The sequence below is a fragment of the Ursus arctos genome, unplaced genomic scaffold (genome assembly GCF_023065955.2).
Source record: "Ursus arctos isolate Adak ecotype North America unplaced genomic scaffold, UrsArc2.0 scaffold_7, whole genome shotgun sequence".
Classification (NCBI taxonomy): Eukaryota; Metazoa; Chordata; class Mammalia; order Carnivora; family Ursidae; genus Ursus; species Ursus arctos.
In genome coordinates this window covers 9,206,186-9,224,622 of record NW_026623089.1, presented here as the reverse complement: position 1 = coordinate 9,224,622, position 18,437 = coordinate 9,206,186, and the positions used below count along the sequence as shown (strand labels likewise).

The 18,437-nt window shown below is 53.4% G+C and overlaps 2 protein-coding genes across 30 annotated transcripts in view; both read left to right on the top strand.

Moving 5' to 3' along the window:
- Window positions 1-8,861, top strand: part of TACC2 (transforming acidic coiled-coil containing protein 2) — a 200,287-nt gene extending 191,426 nt beyond the window's left edge. For 15 of the 28 annotated variants that reach the window (XM_048218779.2, XM_048218778.2, XM_048218769.2 and 12 more), the window contains 4 exons: window positions 3,949-4,109; window positions 4,299-4,405; window positions 4,766-4,886; window positions 8,320-8,861. In XM_048218779.2, the coding sequence (XP_048074736.2) occupies window positions 3,949-4,109; window positions 4,299-4,405; window positions 4,766-4,886; window positions 8,320-8,385 (455 nt within the window). In that variant the 3' untranslated portion in view covers window positions 8,386-8,861. Of the gene's footprint in view, window positions 1-3,948; window positions 4,110-4,298; window positions 4,406-4,765 lie in introns of all 28 variants that reach the window. The other 13 variants (XM_057308275.1, XM_057308271.1, XM_057308274.1 and 10 more) reach the window with 1 other exon arrangement.
- A 3,799-nt stretch (window positions 8,862-12,660) lies between these two features.
- Window positions 12,661-18,437, top strand: part of BTBD16 (BTB domain containing 16) — a 46,336-nt gene continuing 40,559 nt past the window's right edge. Inside the window, exons 1-3 of one of the 2 annotated variants that reach the window (XM_057308268.1) lie at window positions 12,661-12,759; window positions 16,590-17,524; window positions 17,932-18,000. In XM_057308268.1, the coding sequence (XP_057164251.1) occupies window positions 17,983-18,000 (18 nt within the window). In that variant the 5' untranslated portion in view covers window positions 12,661-12,759; window positions 16,590-17,524; window positions 17,932-17,982. Of the gene's footprint in view, window positions 12,760-15,834; window positions 18,001-18,437 lie in introns of those variants that run through there. The other variant, XM_026493621.4, reaches the window with a different exon arrangement.

Genomic DNA, 18,437 nt, shown 5'->3' with positions numbered 1-18,437 from the left:
TCCAGCAGGTGGCACATCTGTGGCTGTCATCCCGTCAGTCACTACTGCGGGGGATGGGTGAGGGCTGCTGCGGGTTTCGAGGTCCTTGTCACCTTGTAAAAAGACGGCTTGGGGCTGGGGCACAGCTGGGACTCACTGTCGCTGTGGGCGCCACCTGCCTCCTTTCTGGGCAGGGCGTAAGTCCCCGTATGTGGAAGCATACCCACATGACTCATCTGGGTCCCCTACCTTGTCTTCTGGTTTTCACCCATCTCACCAGCATCCCGGTGGGAGGGAAAACTCAGGCCCCAAAAGCTTGGCAGTTCGGGACAGAATGAACATCAGTAGTGTTTTGAAGTGAAAACCAGGTTCCACCCCACCGACATGACCTCCTCCTGGCTCCCACCCGGCTCTCTGGCTTCCATGTAACCCTCACAAATGTTCCATGCCAGCCTGACATCTGTCCTGCCATCATCGTCCGTTCTCGTGCCATGTTACTAAAACCGAGTTCAAATATTGACAATTTAGGATTCCAAACGAAAAGAGACCTCTGTGCCTTTTGCATTCCAGGTTGTTGCAATTGATTTTTTTTTTTTCTGCTTTTCTAACAACTGCTCTGATTATCTGTTTTGCTTCCATTTTCTGTTGCTTCTTGCCCTTTGCTTGCAAAACAAACAGGCAAGCCTGGTAAGTAAATGCTTTTCACCTAATTTAACACCTGCCCATCGCACCCGGTGTTGGTTGGTTTGTTTCTGTTTTTGTTACTTTTGCTATTGTGTATTTGCTGCATTTCTCCTCCCCCCACACCTCCCTCCCACCAACATGGTTTAATAATGTTTTGCCTTAAAAAGCCAGAAACCTCTCCAGGGGCATTGTTCTGTGGTTGAGGCTAGAGCGTTTTGAGTTTGGGGCTGATTTCCTGATTTGAAGAACTTGACTGCATTTGTAATTTACAAAAAGATTGGCGATGCGTTCTCACCTCCTCGGTCTCCTGGGGACCGGGAAATTCTATTTTTACAAGCGTTTATGGGGAGGACAGGAAGCCTGAGGCAGGCTAAGTCTCAGATCCAGGAAATCAGACGGACTCCGTTTGATAAATGGCTCTTTACAAGCCAAGCGAAGTGTATACGTGGCCTCCGATCAGCCCGGAATATGCATTGTGCTGTGTGCTGAGGACTAAGGAAGTAGCTAAAACTCAAAGAGTAAAAATCAGCGTTCGGTTACTGGTGAACCTTTGAAGCGTCTTTTCTTTTGGGAGTCTAGGTGTGCCGCTGTATGTTACAAAGCTCCCCCTTTATAAGTTACTGAGATGCATGGGGGAGCCGGTGACGCTGTCCATAATGGGTCACTGATCCTGGGCCCTTACTGTGTGCCCAAGGCTTTATATACATTTTCATGTAATCTTTCCCCAGACGCCATGAGATAAATACCAGGAGCCCCTCTTTCAGCTCCGGAGGCTGAGACTCACGGAGGTTAAAAAGCCCGCCCAGGGTGGCCGGGCTGGGACGTGGCAGAGCCAGGATGGAACTGGAGAGGCAGGGTTGGAGGGACATCAGGTGTCTTCCGGGCCCGTGGCTCTCCACGCGTGGCCCCTGGACCTGCCACCTCAGTATCATCAGGGAACTTGTCACAGATGCAGCTTCTTGGCCCCACTGCAGATCTGCCAGATAGAACCCACTGGGTGGGGTCACCGCAGCTTGTGCTCAGACAAGCCCCCCTCATTTGGGTGCACACTCACGTGTGACAACCCCTTCATTTTGGAGATGAGGCCCCGGGCCCCTGAGAGTCTTTTGAGTAAGTTTATCTCACAGCTGGAGCTAAACCCCAGGATGTGCCCCCCGCCCCCATTCTGGGTGCTTCCCTGCACAGCACACAGCAAGAACAGACCTAACTTCAGGACACGGGAAGATGCCTGTCTACCAGGAACCAAAGGGAAAGACCCCAAACCAGCATCCCTCTGCTTTCTTTTTTTTTTAAGTTTTTATTTAAATTCCAGTCACTTAACACACAGTGTGATGTTAGTTTCAGGTGTGCAAGATAGTGATTCAACACTTGCATACAACGCCCGGTGCTCATCACAAGTGCCTCCTTGATTCCCAGCCGCCCCCTGCTTTTAAGGGAGCTCCCAGGTCTGCTACTAAGAAGCCGGTGGAGACACATGGTCACGAGCACGGCTTTGGGTTGGGGTCGGGCTCTGTGGCCAGCCTCTACTCGTTCATTCACAGCATGGATGTGTTGAGGCACCCTGTGTCTCAGGCACCGTCCTAGGCCCTGGGATAGAAAAGTGGACAAAACGGCATTCTGCAGCGTGCATTCTGGACAAACAGACAGCCGGCAGACACACGTGCACATGCCTGTCTGGCCATTGCTGGGGAGAGAATGGACTGGAAAGTAGGGAGGAGGCGTTCTCTGCAGGTGCCCAGGAAGGTGTGCTGGGGGAGGTGGCCTGGTGTCAGGGACCTGAGTGAGTGAATGGGGAGCCGTGGATGCTCTGGGGCCACTGAGCCCTGGGATAGGACCGCCTGTGGTGTGCCGGCCGGTGTAGCTGGAGCAGGTGGGGATGGAGTTTGGATCTTATTTTTTTTTAAGATTTTATTTATTTGAGAAAGAGAGAGAGAGAGCACGGAGGGAGAGTGAGAGGGAGAAGCAGAGTCCGTGCTGAGCAGGGAGCCCAGTGTGGGGCTCGATCCCAGGACCCTGAGATCATGACCTGAGCCAAAGACAGACGCTTAACCTTAAGCCTGAGCCATCCAGGTGCCCCTGGAGTTTGGATTTCATTCCCAGTGCACAGGGAGGACCCCGGGGGCTCTTGAGCTGGAGCAGGGTAACCCAGTTTGGACTTAAAAGAAGTTTAGTTTGGTGGCTGGGTGCTGGCTTAGGAGCATTAAATGAATAGAACAGTGAGCAGGGTGCCTGACCTGTGGAAGACCTGGCAGCCCGCTGGTTCCTGTTGTTCTTCTGTCATCATTTCCAGAGCGATCCACCCTATGGCGACCAGTCCTGGGCAGCAGGACCCCCGCCCAGGTGACAGCTCTGCAGAGCTTCTTCCCCCAAGAACTCGGAGTGGGGGCTTCTCCTCCCCCCTCTCTGCGGTCACCAGAGGTCCAAACAGATGGGAACAAAAGGTTCCTCGCCCACCCAGACCGGCGACGGATGGGTCAGCACACAAAAGATAGTGCCATGTGGGTGAGGGGCTTTTATGCAGCGTGGTCAGAGAAAGCCTTTCCCATAAATACAAGCTGGTTTGCAAGCTGTTCGGGGGAGAGTGTTAGCAGGTGGTAGCCCTGAGAGGTGGGGTCGAGGACAGAGCAGTCCCTTTTACTAGGATCAGCCACTCTGAACTGGGCCAGAATGAATTCTTTTGTACAGAACTGAGACACTCACTTTGCCAGAAAGAGCTTCATTTTTCTCAGTTAAGGCATTTGCTATATCAAAGGAAATGTCCGTTTCTGTGCAAAGCAGAGTTTCAGGGCTGACGGCGATGTAGGCTTTGGTTCATGGGCCGTGTTAAGGACGAAGAAATCTTTTTTCTTTCCCAATAACCGTCTCTATTTCGATCACACGTAGGAGGCGTGTTCCTCCAAGCCCAGACCTATTGTACCTTAAAATCTTGCTCAACACGAAATTCAGTCGTGATTTTTTCCTCCACCTTGTGGATCTGTTTGCCATCATCAACCAAACAGAATCACTGGGGCCTCGAATGTCGATTTTTAAGGGTCTGCATCAATCAGGTTCAAGAACAGGGGCTAGTTTCCGTCCCATTTCACACTGCAGAGCCCCAGGCTGGGATGCCGGGGCCGTGGGTGGTGTTCCTTTAGAAACAGAGTCTGGGTGGGCTCAGGGGGTGTGTCTGATTGAGTCTGGGATGCCCTGCTGCTCGGGCTGAGTTGCATCTGAGGCCCCGGCTGCCCCCGAGACCGGCGTGGGGTCCCTCGGCCCCATCGTCTGGACCCTTGTGTCTCTTGCCAGAGGACGAGCAGAGGGAGAAGTCCGTCTCCCACCAGACCGTGCAGCAGCTGGTCCTAGAGAAGGAGCAAGCCCTGGCTGACCTGAACTCCGTGGAGAAATCTCTGGCCGATCTCTTCAGGAGATATGAGAAGATGAAGGAGGTCCTTGAGGGTTTCCGGAAGGTGTGTTCGTGTCGGGGCAGAGCGGGACGCTGGGCGGGGACAGGGGGAGAAGCTGGAGCAGGCTGGGAGAGATTACAGGGACCTGGACTTGGCGGTCCAGGGTTCCACCGGCATCAGGGAGTTCTTGGGGTTCCTAGCACCCCGGGGCATGTCTTCTGTGGGCACGACCTCTGTCCTCTGTCGCGCCAGAATGAAGAGGTGTTGAAGAAGTGTGCACAGGAGTACCTGTCGCGGGTCAAGAAAGAGGAGCAGAGGTACCAGGCCCTGAAGGTGCACGCGGAGGAGAAGCTGGACAGGTAACGGGCCTCGGGCCTGCTCACGGGCCTCTCCCACGGCACCACTTACCTTGGCTTGGGAAGGGCAGATAAGCCATTTGTGTTTTTTCAGTGTGACTTGTGATAATGGGGTACTCTCAGAGTTTTGATAAGTGAAGGACGCATGTTGTAAAATTTCCAGGGCACCCACTCAAAGCACCTCGGCATCACGGGAATGGGGGTTGGGGGCAGGGGCTGCTCATGGGGTCCTGAACTAGGCCCCTGGTGGTAGGAGCAGGAGCCAGCCGGTTCCTGCTGCCCAGAGCTGGGAGGAGGAAGGTGGGAGGGGTCCACGGGGAAGGGTGATCATTTCCGCGCATCCCCCCGACCCTGTTTCCGCAGGGCCAACGCCGAGATCGCGCAGGTCCGAGGCAAGGCCCAGCAGGAGCAGGCTGCCTACCAGGCCAGTCTGCGGAAGGAGCAGCTTCGCGTGGACGCTTTGGAGAGGACGCTGGAGCAGAAGGTAACAGCCGAGGCTGGGGCCTCCAGGCGGGTGGGGCTGGCCGGACCCTCAGATAAGCCGAGGCCGGGCTTCCCTGTGCCCTCTGCAGCTCCAGGGACGGGTTTAGGCCTCGTGAGCACATGCTTCTCTCCCTCGGGAAGAGCCAATGTAATGCCAGCCCCGAGCCTGTCCTCTTTCCTGCCTGTCCTTGAATTACTGTCTGCTCGATGCTTATTGCTGGTTTTCATTCCTCGTCAACAGTCACCTGTCACACATTTACTAAGTATCTACAGTGTGCGGGCAGAGTACTTTACCCCCCGGATCCAGTGTGCTTACTGGTGAGGGAATGGGGTTACCAGGCCATGTTGGGGTCAAAAGGGCCCCCAGACGTCCTCCTGTGTCCATGGATGGGGGAGCCCTCCTGACGTCCCTTAGCCTGTCCCGATTTCCGGTCTAGCACCCAGTCCACCATACACACCCTCTTCCTGGGTGTCCAGACGAGAAAGCCCTTCCACCCAGGAGTGCTTCATGAGTCTGAATCTGTGTAAGTGCAGGCCAGGCAGCCCCTTTCCCTAAGTGTGTTTCTAGAAAGGGAGTTACCAGACAAGCATCCCCATTCTGGTTGATTTGCTGAGCCTTAGGAGTCCCTTGGATGGTTATCAGAGAGCCCAGTGGCCTGGGGTAGCATCACTTCTCATGCATTTGGGCCTTAAAGGGCAGTCACAGTAGGGGGGCGTCCTTTGTGGGCAAATGACATCTGAAGTCCAGCGTGTCTCCCAAATGGCCTCTGCTAACCCAGAAACACCCAATGGCCTCTGATGGGCCTCTTTCCTGGGCCGGTACCCAGCCAGGTCCAGTGGGGCTGGCTGTGGTCCCGAGGTGGGCCTGGGTTAAGCAGTGGGTACATACTACCGCTCGCTTCACCTAGATGGTGTCAGGGACAGAGCCCTGGGACTCAGGAGCCTCAGGTCCTCCCCCCCCACCCCCCACCATCCATTATGACCCCGAGCAAGCCTCACACTTGCCCTCAGGTTGTATAATGTTGGAGGTTGAAACCTGACGATTTGGAAGAGTCACTTGAAAGGGAAGGAAGGGAAGAGGCGGGACTGGGCCCAATACGCCAGATCTCTTCAACCGCCTCCATCTTCCAGGCTCCTTGTTCCTAGCAGGGAGCCCGGAGCCGGGGCCGCCAGACACAAGCGTTTGCTCATTCCGCCAGTAGTTACAGGGTGGCACGGCATTGTCTATCTGGAGTGGGTGTTTATCTTTATTCTTGGAATGTTGATAATCCACGTGTGGCATATTTGGGGACTCCTGAGAAGTGGAGTATTCATTCAGAGTCGGGACCACTTTCCCCCATCATTTTGGGCAGTAAGGCAGCTGTGCCTCAGAAGTTTCCAGGTGAGAAATGGAGCGACATGTCAGTTGCCTCCTGTTTCCATCGGGATTTGATGGTGTTGGAACTGCATCACGGCGTTAGCTAAGATAATAGAGGTAAAACCAGAGTCAGGATAGCTGTTTTCTAGGCAGCCTGGTCTGTTCAGACTCTCCGCAGTTGCCAGATGAAGGTGGTGCTAAGTATTCTGGCAAACTGAAAGACAGAAGGCAAGGTGCTTGCATGGTTTTGGAGAACAGGAAAGATGCAAACAGATCCGCAAATGTAATTCTGTCTTAAACTAAAAGCCAGGAGGAATGGGTTCATCACACAGCGTTCTCCCCTAAAGGGCTCAGTGATACAGAGGGGTCGGTCTCTGTTTTAAAGAGATTCAGAAGCATGACTCCCCCCGGCCCGACCAAGGCAGTTCTTAAGTGGAGGCATTTTGCCCAGTTGGGGCGTTGGAAGCCCAGCGAGCTGAGCCGCACCATGGCCGTGTGCTAGGCGCTGGGCTGGCAGTGCCAAGATGGAACTTGGAGAACCTCCAGGAACCCACAGCTAGTGGGTCTGCTAGTACCTCCCAGCCATCAGTCGCTGGACAGTATGTTGAATAAAACAGCAAAGCCATCTAGGGGCCAGGCCAGCCTGAATTCGTGCTCCGGGCTAGCTGCGTCTGACCGGCTGTGTGACCTTAAATTAAGCGCAAAACTTAACCTCTCTGAGCCTTGGTTTTTCGCTGAAAAGTGGAAACATCAGTGGCTTCCACGAAGGGACTGTTGTGAGAACCTAGCGGGGCCAGTGCCGGGGCGTGGTTAGTGTGGTGACCAGCCCACGGGAAGATGAAAAGTCACCATCACGGCCCCAGCCTCAGCTGTTGTGACAAGAATCCTTCTAGGATTCGCGGTTAGAGCTGCGTTCCCGCAGAACATCATCTTCCAACAGACGTTTCAGCGCCTCCCAGAATCGAGCCTCTCGGAGCTGGAAACTCTAGACCGGGGTAAGGCGAGGTGCTGTTCCAGGTGGGGTCCTCTCCCGGCGGGGGCTGGGGGCTGGACTGCAGTGAGGACTGCGTTTCTCTTCCATGGAGGACTTCCCGATTCTTCCTGACTCTCCCCGATACGGACACAGTCACGCGTGGCAGCTGGAGCTCAGCCTGGAAACACAGGACACTTGGCTCTGGGAAGGACCGTGTCTCAGGAGGTTTCCACGGCTTCCAAGGAGGGGCCCCAGTACCGTCTCAGGGGAGAGGCTTGTGGTTAAGACGCACCTTCCACGGAGACCTCGAAAGACTGGCTGCAGTATGTTCTTGGGATACCAGAAAGATCTAACCCCCTTGGAGAGGGTTTCTCCGCATTGGCTGTTGAAGGAGACCAGAAGCGTCAGAGCAAAGCCTCACCCACCTTCGAAGGGACTCATCCTTTTGGATCCGCATACTTAGAGCACGGGCAGTGCTGTCTGATCGTTGGTTCAAGATGAGCAGGTGGCTGGCTTCCCTTGCTTCCGGGCATGGGCAGGGCGTGGCGGGAGGAGCACCTGAAACCATCCGGCGTCTACACCTGCCTCTCAACTCGACTCCTTTATCCACAGCACCTCTAAATAATGCTAGCGACCCTATTCAAGTAGAATTGCTTACCCCTCCCTCCTGGTGGCATTTCTCAAATAAACCACCCAAGAGCTCACCCCGGACCATCCGTTTGTGTCCACATCCTTCCGAGGCAAATAAAAGGAAACGAACCCATACTAGTCAGGTCTCTACTCCGCGCTGGTCACTGTGCTGGGGAGCTTTACGTTCTGACCTCATTCCATTCTCAGGCAGATAGATGCTGTCATCCACACTGTGGAGACCAGGACGCCAGGGCTCAGAAAGGTGTGTAACTTGCTCAAGGTCACAGCTAGAGCTGGATGTGTGCTTAGATGACTGGTCTCCACGTCGTTTCCCTCCCTGCTTTAGATAATTTCAGGGGGACCCAGAAACCTGGGGGGCCCCGCGCCCCTGAAAAGCCTAAAGAGCATTCTGATTGGCTTGATTTCCAACAGCCAGGAGATTTTAGCAACTTTTTCTTTTGTCTTCACTTTCAGAATAAAGAGATAGAAGAACTCACCAAGATTTGTGATGAACTGATTGCCAAAATGGGGAAAAGCTAACTTTGAACCAAATGTTTGGACTTGACCGTTGCGTGCAATATGACGTCGGCTCACTGCTGTCCTTCCGGTTACGTGGACAGGTTTTGTTTTCACTTTTTCGTATGCACTACTGTATTTCCTTTCTAAAGAACGGTGATTTGATTGTATGCAGTACTAAGGAGACTATCAGAATTTCTTGCTATTGGTTTGCATTTTCTTAGTATAAATTCATAGCAAGTTGACCTCAGAGTTCCTGTATCAGGGAGATTGTCTGATTCTCTAATAAGGACAAATCGCTGACCTTGGCCTTGCCCTTTGTACCTGAGTTCCCAGGGTGAGCGGCTTTTGGATTTAATATGAACGTGTACAGCTCGCACAGGGACTCTTGCCTTAAGGGGTGTGAACTTGATCTGCATTTGCTGATTTGTTTTAAAAAAATGCATGTTTCAAATAAAATTCTCTATTGTAAATAAATTTTTTTCTTTGGATCTTGGCAATACGTGTGGCTATGATTTATTTTCTGGGAAGGGTTGAGCCTTTTTCTGGCCTTTGTTAAAATCATATCAGATCTGGCCCTCCGCTCTTCTCTGGCTCCCCTCTTTGTCCACAGATTGAAAGAACCTTTCCTTCATCCTCGTGGCTGTTTGTCAGATGGAAGCTGATGCGAAGGAGCGACTTGCTATTTAAATGATTAAGGGGGTGTTTTGAATTAGCGTAGATTTTGTTTTTACAAAGCGTCGCTGAGTTTCAGCGGGAAAGTCTGTTTCCCTTTACTCGCTCGAGGAAGTAGCAGGCTGTCCCTCTTCCTGTGTGTTCCTTAGTGACCATCAATCCCGAAACATTGCCCAGTTCCCTCTAAAGGACCAGGCACGGGTGAGCGGTTACCCGTGGGGGACAGGTAGTGAGGCCACTTTGGAGAGAAAATCGGGACATTCCCACCGTTAGATCCTTAACTGCTCCTGACCTCGGGGCCCCCAGGCTGACAGGTGGGCATATGGGGGGCAGTGCGGAGGTGGCAAAGTGTCTTGGTTTCCTAGGACTGCCACAACATCACATATTCAGCAGCTTAAAACAACAGAAATGTTTTCTCTCACAGTTCCGGAGGCCAGAACTCCCAAATCAGAGTGTCTGTGGGGTTTGCTCCCCCCGCCAAGGCTCTGAGGCAGAGTGTTCCTTGCCTCTCTCGCGGCTTCTGGATCGTGGCCGGCAGTCGCTGGCGTCCCATGGCTAGTGGCTATGTCACTCCAGTCTCCTCTGTGGCTCAGCTCCCTCTCCCCGCTCTTGTAAGGACACCACTTTTAGGATTTCAGGCCCACCCCAAATCCAGGACGATCTCCTCTCCATATTCCCAATTCCATCTACAAAGACTCTGTTTCTGAGTAAGGGCACGCTCACACCTAGCAGTGTTGAGCTACAGAGGCATTTTTGTGGGGGCCCGAGTGTGCCTGTGGGGTATGGTGTGCAGCGTGAGCTTGGAAAGCAGCCCCGAGCCCCTGGTGGCCCTCAGCTCCTCCTCGGGCCCAGGCACTGTGGCTGCAGGCTGTGCCCCTCATGTAGGACCCCCCGAAGCCTGACAGAGCAGGGATTCCAGGCAGCACAAGGAGAGAAAGACACAGCCCGCCTCTCTGGAAGAGAGTTCCAGCCTCTAGTCTCACGGTCAACTCCACCTGACAGGGACCCTGAGACAGGCCAGAGGTCAGCCTCTTCCCACTGCCCAGCCACCCCTGCTGGGTCCTGTCTCCCCTCCTTGGGGCACAGCCGTGTCCCCTCACCCCAGTGCTCAGTTGTCCAGACCAAACCCCTCCTCTACCCTCACCCCAGATTCTGTCTCAGCTGTGGTCTCTGAACAGCCCAGCCCCTAGCTCTTGAAAGTTCCTCTTTTTCTTATTACCTAAGTAAAACATTTCCAGGGGCAGTCGGTTGAGCAGCTGACTCTTGATTTTGGCCCAGGTCATGATCTCAGGGTCGTGGGATCGAGCCCAACATTGGGCTTCACACTCAGCACTGAGTCTGCTTGAGATTCTCTCTCTCTCTGCCTCTCCCTCTGTCCCTCTCCCCCCAACCCCACTCATATGTACACTCTCTCAAATAAATAAATCTTTTAAAAAAATGTTTTTTTCCACTGCTAAAAAGTCTAGAGATGCAGGTAAGAAAAAAAACGCATAATCCCCAAACCAAGAAATAATAACTGTAAATGTTTTTATATTTATTTTTCTATACTTTTTTCTCAGTGTATGAAATATTTTTTAATTTATCTATTTATAAAAGCAGGATTATCTGGAGTTCTGCAGTGCCCCTGCATACTGTTTTGTAAACCTTTTTTCATGTGATACTATAATGTAACTGTCATGTGATGCAAACTTTTCTATCAATAAATACAGCTCTTTGTCATCATTTCGAATGACTGCATGTGTTTCATGGTCGCAAAACGTACTTAAGCAGCTGCCCCGTGATGGACATAGACATGGTGTCCGATGGTTTGCTGTCATTATGCACACACTTTGCACTGACTTTCCTTATGCATATACATGTACGAACATGAGTTTTCCTTGGGCTGAATTTTTAAAGTTGGTAACCTGGGTGAATGCTGTCACTACTCCAGCCAAAGGCCACCAGGAACACCCGCGTGGAGCAAGCTGGCTTTGCGGCTCGTTGCAGTGAGGGGGGATAGCCGCCAGGGGGAGCTGTGGGGCAGCACAGTGAGGGCGTGTTTGGAGGCAGGTGGTATAGGATTTGGGCTTGAGTCAGCTGCTTCTGGGGAAGACATAGGAAGCAGGGCTTTGTTCCATGTTGGATGCTCTCAGGGCAGAGACAGTTCTCAGGTTGGCTATCTCAGCACATCTTCTCTACACTAAGGCAAAGCTGTAATTGGTAAAGAAACAATAGTTGCTCGTACATATTAGCCGGGCTGGAAGGCTATTTGGTCCTTTCTGTGGTTTGGATAATGTTCACGTCTTTGTGTGTTCAGACTGATTCTGGGGTGGTCTTGTCTTCTCTTGATCCATCACAGCGCGGCTATTCTGACACCGATTTTCTGTGAAACTGTGGGTGTTTAACAGGAGTCCATCAAGGCCTCACAGGTGTGCCAGGCTAGCTCCTGGATATCACAAGCGGGTTTCCTCCTTCTCGAAGTTATACACATTTTTAAAGTTTGGGAAACCCATTGCCAAATAGGCCTTTGCTAAGGTTGTACTAAAATGTACCGCCTCCCCCGCCACACGCTCAACACACACACACACTCCGTATATAACTTTGAGGCATAAATCTGTCTCTGGGCTACCCTGTCTGCCTGTCAGCCTGGCCTAGCTTGGGACGCCCTGGCCCCACCTTGGCCTCGGGCCCACCTGCGCGCTAGGCTCCCTCACCAGACCTACCCACAGAGTGCCTGGCCTTGGGAACCCCTTTGGGTTGAGATCGGCGGCTTTGGGTCCTGTGTTCACTTCGTAGACTGTCACACACATTTGCAGGTGTTCACCCACGTGATGGCTGCTACGGACTGTTCCAATTCTTTTGCCTTGCTGGGTGGGTGGGGAGAGCATGAGAAGGGAGCGCCTGATCCCCCATCCAGAACTCCCTGGCGGCCGGCATGACCACCTCTAAAATTCTCGGCAGCTCTTAGAAGTTCGTTTGCCAACTCAGTTGAAATCCTGAAGTTCGAACATCTTCTTCTTCTTCTTCCTTTTTTTTTTTTTTCCTGGCTCAGCATTTCCTTAGGGCTCTCGAGTTAAAGATGATGTGACTGAGATACTAAGTTTACCCACAAAGACAGAGTAGGTGGGGAGGGAGATAGAAAAGAGAGGGGGTGGTCACTGTGCCTGGGATGGGGGGCTTGGTGGAGGAAGGCTCTTTTATTTCAAGTTTGGGGCCCAGTCCCTTAGGTGTGAGATCTGAGGGGCCCCAGGCCGTGCCAGGAGCACTCTGCCCCCCGCCCATTCCAGGCACAGAGAGGAGTGATCAGCGCTGTGCGTGGGACAGGTGATGGAGGTGACAGGCCCGAGTTGGGGCTCAGGCTCCCTGACAGTGCTTTTTTCACTTAATTGTCGGCCCTGGTAGGATGCTCAGGTTTTCTAGCAAAGCCTCTCTGCTTTCCAGGACATTCCACTTAAAAAATGGAACAAGGCGGGGTGGGTGTTCCGACGAGGGCAGGGTGGAGGTGTGCGCACAGGCAGGGAAGGGGTGGCAGGAGGAAAAGGCTGTTTACATTTGAGGCCCACAGGGCTTCCTTGGGGTTTGCACTCGCTAGCCTTGAAACAATCTGGTGAATAGGAGCTATTTTTATTTCTATTTTACAAGAAGGAAGCAGAGGCTCTGGGAGATTAAAAACCTGGGGATTTGACGGAGCCGCTCAGCCGGCAGATGGGGCAGCTGGGATGGGACCTCAGCTCTTCAGTGACGGTGAGTTCCTTTGCATTCTTCAGGCTGACAGCTTCCTTTATAGGGAAGCCCATCAGAAAGTGGTGGGGAGAGCAGGTGCAGGGAAGGGAATGCGCCCCCGGGCTGCAGTGGTCCTCGCACCCATGCTGTCCTTAGACCGATGGGCAGCCCTGCCTCGAGGCAGGCTCTGCTACTGTGTTTACGGATGATGAAAACCCCGCTATTTGACTGATAGCTGGCAATGGTTGTGGGGCTCCCCGCGGGGTGCAGTGTCAGGTGGGCGCGAGGGAGGGGCTCCGCTCTGTCTGGTCTTCCGTGTTTCCCTCAGTGGACCTGTGACACCTCCCCAGGCTGGTGGCACCTCGCCGGGCTCCTGAGTCCCCTAGGCTAGAACAGCAATGGCAGAATACAGAGAATTCACGTTTTGGGGGTTTATTAGGAACTGGGAAACCCAACTTGCAGATCAAAGAGGTGGGGCTAGACAAAGCCCCTGCCCCCATCCCCCCTACTGTGCAATGAGATGCATGGTCACTTCTTCCGTAGGTCCCCACCCCTCTACCAGGGACACCTACTCCCGCCCCATCATCTGGTCTCCCAGCTAAGGCCCACTCCCTCAAGGCTCTTTGTTGATGTCACTCCCTCCAAGGAGCCCTCCTTGCATCCCCAGGCCTCGGTCAGTGTTTTTAAATGTGGGTTTTATTATTATTCAGGTACGATAAAGTCCACAGATCAGGAGACAAGCGGGATTGGAGACAGTTTGTTACAGTTCCCCAGAGGAGAGGGTACGCGTGCCACGCAGGATCCCATAGGGAAGCACAGGGTTGGTCGGGAGACAGAGGAGCAAGGGGAAGATGTGGCTAAGAGCCTTCATTGTGGTTCTGGAGGGAAGGAACAGGTGAGGGGGGTAAATAGACTTAGGGTCAGCTTGGGTGCATGATTTCGATAGCCTCTGGGCTGTAGGGGCTCCCTGTAGTTGTTTGCTATCTGGCCCTGGGGTGATCAAGGTTGGGGGACAGCGGCCCTGAGTGTGAAAGCCAATAAAAGAAGTAATGGGGATATGGGCTTCGGGTTGGCTGGTTTGCAAATGAAAGCTCACTAATAGGCAGGTGCTTTACTAGCTCTCGGAACTGGCTAACGCGGGGTGGGACAGACGGCCCTCCCAGGTCCGCAAGCCCTCAAGACGGCAAAGCCGCAGAATAAAAAGGCATACTTACTGTAGTTGGTCGCCCCTCCTGTGAATTCCTGCAGCCGACTGAGCTTGACTCCTGACTTGTCCATCCCCCTGGACCCTACGAGCCTCCTAAGGGCGGAGAGAAACTTCCAAAAGCAAAGTGCGTATGCACAAAAGATGATTTTTTAGGGGCAGCTCACTAAGGACTTTTAAAAATAGTTATATAGTTAATTTAATGTGTATTAGAAATAAACCAGCATACCAAAATGTTATTTCATCGACAAAATAAATTTTTTTAAAGATTTTATTTATTTATTTGAGAGAGAGAGATAGCCAGAGAGAGAGGGAACACAGGCAGGGGGAGTGGGAGAGGAAGAAGCAGGCTCCCAGCGGAGGAGCCTGATGTGGGGCTCGATCCCAGAATACCGGGATGACGCCCTGAGCCAAAGGCAGACGCTTAACGATTGAGCCACCCAGGCGCCCCCCAACAAAATAAATTTAAAGCAGTTGCTAAGTAAATAACATTCCAGGTGCGATGAGGCTATACAGCCCACAGGTGGTACTCATGCCCCCCTGAGCTCCCATTTTATCCCCAACCGCCAGCACAAACTTGACGCTCAAACTTTGTTTAAATGTGTGGATGGGACAAGCTCTAGGCCCGTGTGGTTTGTCATTGCCCCACCCCTCCCCCAGTCCTGACTGTACCAACCTGGGAGTCTGGGGCTGATGGCATGAGCAGGGACAGAGGAGCTTGTTTCGGGTGAGCTCTTGTACAGATGAGAAGCTAAGCCCAGAGCCAGAGAGGGCTGCCCCGAGCTCACACAGCAAGTTAGTGCCCAGGGTCCAGCCCAACCCAGGGCTCCTCACTTAGCACTGAGACTACCCCATTCCTGGCCACATAGGACGCAGTTCAAGGGCAGGGCCCACCCTGTGCTTCTTGGGGGACGCCCCTCGTGGTCTCCGGGCTCATGCACGACCTCAGCTAGAGGCCTCGTCTATAGGTTGCACCCCACCCCCAGCAGCAGCCTAGACCCTGGTGCACAGACCGCCCCCCACCCCGAGGGAGTCAGGCAGTCCTGATTCGGGCACTCACGGGACCCTCGGCTGCATACACACAGTGTCCTGGGCCCTGAGTCCTTTAAAAGGAGGGTCTTTTTTTTTTTTTTAAAGGTTTTATTTATTTATTCGACAGAGATAGAGACAGCCAGCGAGAGAGGGAACACAAGCAAGGGGAGTGGGAGAGGAAGAAGCAGGCTCATAGCGGAAGAGCCTGATGTGGGGCTTGAACCCATAATGCCGGGATCACGCCCTGAGCCGAAGGCAGACGCTTAACCGCTGTGCCACCCAGGCGCCCCTAAAAGGAGGGTCTTAGAGCAGCACTCAGGTTGTGAGGCAAGGACCCTCCAACCTGCCAGGAGCCCAGGCCTCTGGGTTTACTTTCCACTCAGGGAGGTGAAGGTCCTGTCCAGGGTCACACACCACTAGTCAGTGCCAGAACCAGGGTCGGAATTGGGGGTTCTTTCCTATGTACCCCACTTTCTCCCCATATGGGTGACCAGATGAAGTGGGCTGAAGTGGGCTCTCTGGGAAGCTGGGAAGCAACATTCCCTGGAATGTTTAAGAAGATGGACATCCCACCAGAATCCCCCTGTAACTGGCATGGGAGATTTTGGTACAAGGTAGTTGTGGCTGAGAGCTGGGCTCCATGGAGTTTGGTGTCTGAGCCACTGAAGAAGGCCTTTGCTCTTGGGATGGCGTCTGGCTTGTCTGGGCCCATGGGGCATATATCCCGGCACACTGGGCACCACCAGGAAAAGGCAGTTAGGAAAACATGCTGGGAGCTATTTCCATTTATTTGTATTAGTTGTCTTTACCTTTGCCTAATAGCTCAGCTCCCCAGAGCTCTATGGGGGATGTATGTGCAGAGGGCTTTGGGGGTGAGCTGAAGACCCGGGATCCCTGAGGTCAGACCCTATAGGGAGTGAGTGATACACAGCCAAGGCCAAGGTCCTACCTAGGGATCCTGGGGGTACGCAGCCTGGGGTGCTTCCCTCGAGTGGCCACTAGAGGGCGCCCAAGGCCCAGCTCTCAGCTGTGCCTGGGCCGTGGTGCCCGGAGGGTGTTCCTGGGCTTGCCCATGATGGACCCGATGGTCCAGGACAAGGTATTTCAAACTCTTTCTTTGAAACCTTCCATGGGGACCTACATTCCAGGGACAGGTAGCTGAGAAAAGTTTGGGGTGAAGGGAAGGGAGCGGCAAAGCAGGAATCTCTCCATCTGTTGAGATGCAATTGTGACCCACAAGAAACAGATACAGGCATCCATGAACACGTGTGTATGCGCACCCCACACACACACAGTGCTTATCTATGTGCAAAGGCAGAGAGGTGGGTAGGGACTGGTACATCCAATGACCCAAGACAAGAGCCGTCCTTCGAGCACTTCCTCAGGGCTGCGTGTGGTGGTTCGGTCCCATGGAGATGCCAGGGCGGGCAGGCCACCATAGAGCCCCCCACTGAGACTCCTCCCAGCAGAGTGAGGGTGTCAGGAAAGGTAGAATCTCAGGTCTGAGGGTGAGGGGGGAGGGACATCTAGAGATGCCTCCTATCTGTGGAGTGCGTTACAGTTTCTAGGACTCAGTTACAAGTAGGCAGACTTACCCTCCTGTTTCACTTTATAGTTTATATGACTCAGGAAAAGCTGCACATGAAGAGGCTGGGGGAGACTGACCCGGGTTTACGAGCTGCACCAACTCCCGGCTGTTCTTACTGTGGCTGGGATTCCCGCGAGCGCAGGGGTGGAGGTCCGAGACTTTGATGGACCAAGATTCCGGGCATGATGGTTGTGGCTGCAACTCTCCATCTCCTAGGTTGGGGCCTGGGCTTTGCAGACCAGGCCACCGAGCCCCTGGAAGATTCCACCGTGGCCCCCGGCATGAAAAGCTCTTGACTTGTAGGCAGTTCTTCGTTCCCGGAGAGAGCTGATTAAAAATCACCTATCCATAACATAAATCATCAGACATAGTTTTAATAAGGTAAAACTCTCCAGTTCTTACTTAAATATTTTTGCCAAAACATTTCTGAACACCTGAGCCAGAAATAGAGCACCCCAGAATGCCAGACCTGGCAGGGATCTGAGAACCTTCCAGTGCAGTCTTCTCATTTGACAGAGGAGGCCTGAGGACTTGAGGCTGGGCACTCCCGAGGCCCTTTGAGCGGACCTTCCAGGTTACCCCAGGTGCTGTGAGGAAACATGGCGTCACAGGGCAACAGGGCTGGCTCGGCGCCCCTACGGAGGGAGGCCTGTGTGATGACGCCCTGCCCTCAGCTCCCAGCCAGCCTGAGACAGGCCTGGAACAGGAAGTGCTCAGAACCTTTCCTGATGTTGCCGTGGTGCGCACAATCGGGGAGACCAACGGCAAGCTCCCCTGCCAAAGCACCTTGGCCCCTAAGAAGAAAAGGCTGAGCCCCAGATGTCATGAGCACTTTCAGGATTCAGAGTCAGAAGGTGAGCAGGCCGCAGCGACCCTGTAATTCGGAGACGAATGCAACGAGAGTGCCTCTGTTCCACAAGCTTCTGTAAACGCACCCGTGGCTGCGAGGGGGCTTCAGAGACGTAAGTACGTTAGAGACGGAGGGTATCCAGAGGGACCTGCGCTGCCTGGACTGGGTAGGGAGGGCCTGCGGGGGCTCCAGGCTGGGAGGCAGGTGGGCCTGGAAGCCGAGGGACCATCACAAGTAGCGAATGATCTGACCAGCCTACTTCCAGACCTCCTTCCGTTCCCATCCCTTGGTAAAGGGGCGAAGAATGGTGGGTTATCTCCCGTTTGGCTTTTGCTGAGCCCCATTTCCAGCACAAGAGCAGGGAAGAGAGTCTCTTGATTTGATGAAGAGCCCATCCTGGAAGTTTACTCATTATTCCTCTTTGTGGCAAAATACAGACTCTTCAGGCCAATCTCCTGGTTTGAAGAGCTCTTCTGGAGAGTTTTTGAAAATGTTAACCTTACCTCTTTTGTCTTCCAGGTGTTTCTTCTCCCTGCCCCCCTCCCCCGGGTGTAGTCACCGCTAGGGTTCATGAAAATGCTGCATCCGGTAAGTGGAGGGGTTTCGCGAGAGGGCGGGCAGAGGGAGCGGCAGAAGCACCTGCTTACAGCTCTGTCGCCACGTTTGCACAGGGGGCGGGTCGTGCACCACTCAGGACCCCCAGTTTAGTGGCTCACCCTGCTATCGGAGCCCACCACTCACAGGACTGCATCTAGACTCACATTCCACGGTGTTCGATCGCCCGCCGTATTCCAAGCACCAAAACATAGGTCCCAAACTTCCTCTTATCATTTTAACATCATCACCATCGCCATCATCACATGAGGACCAAAAGGCTCAAAAGGTTAAATGACTTGCTCAAGGCCGTACAACCCGTTTGTGGTGAAAACAAGATTGGACCTTAAATTCCCCATTCCCTGGCCCCTGGTCTCCCCACCGCCCTGCTGGCACACTTTCCCTGGCTAGCTTTCCTTGAGCCACCATAC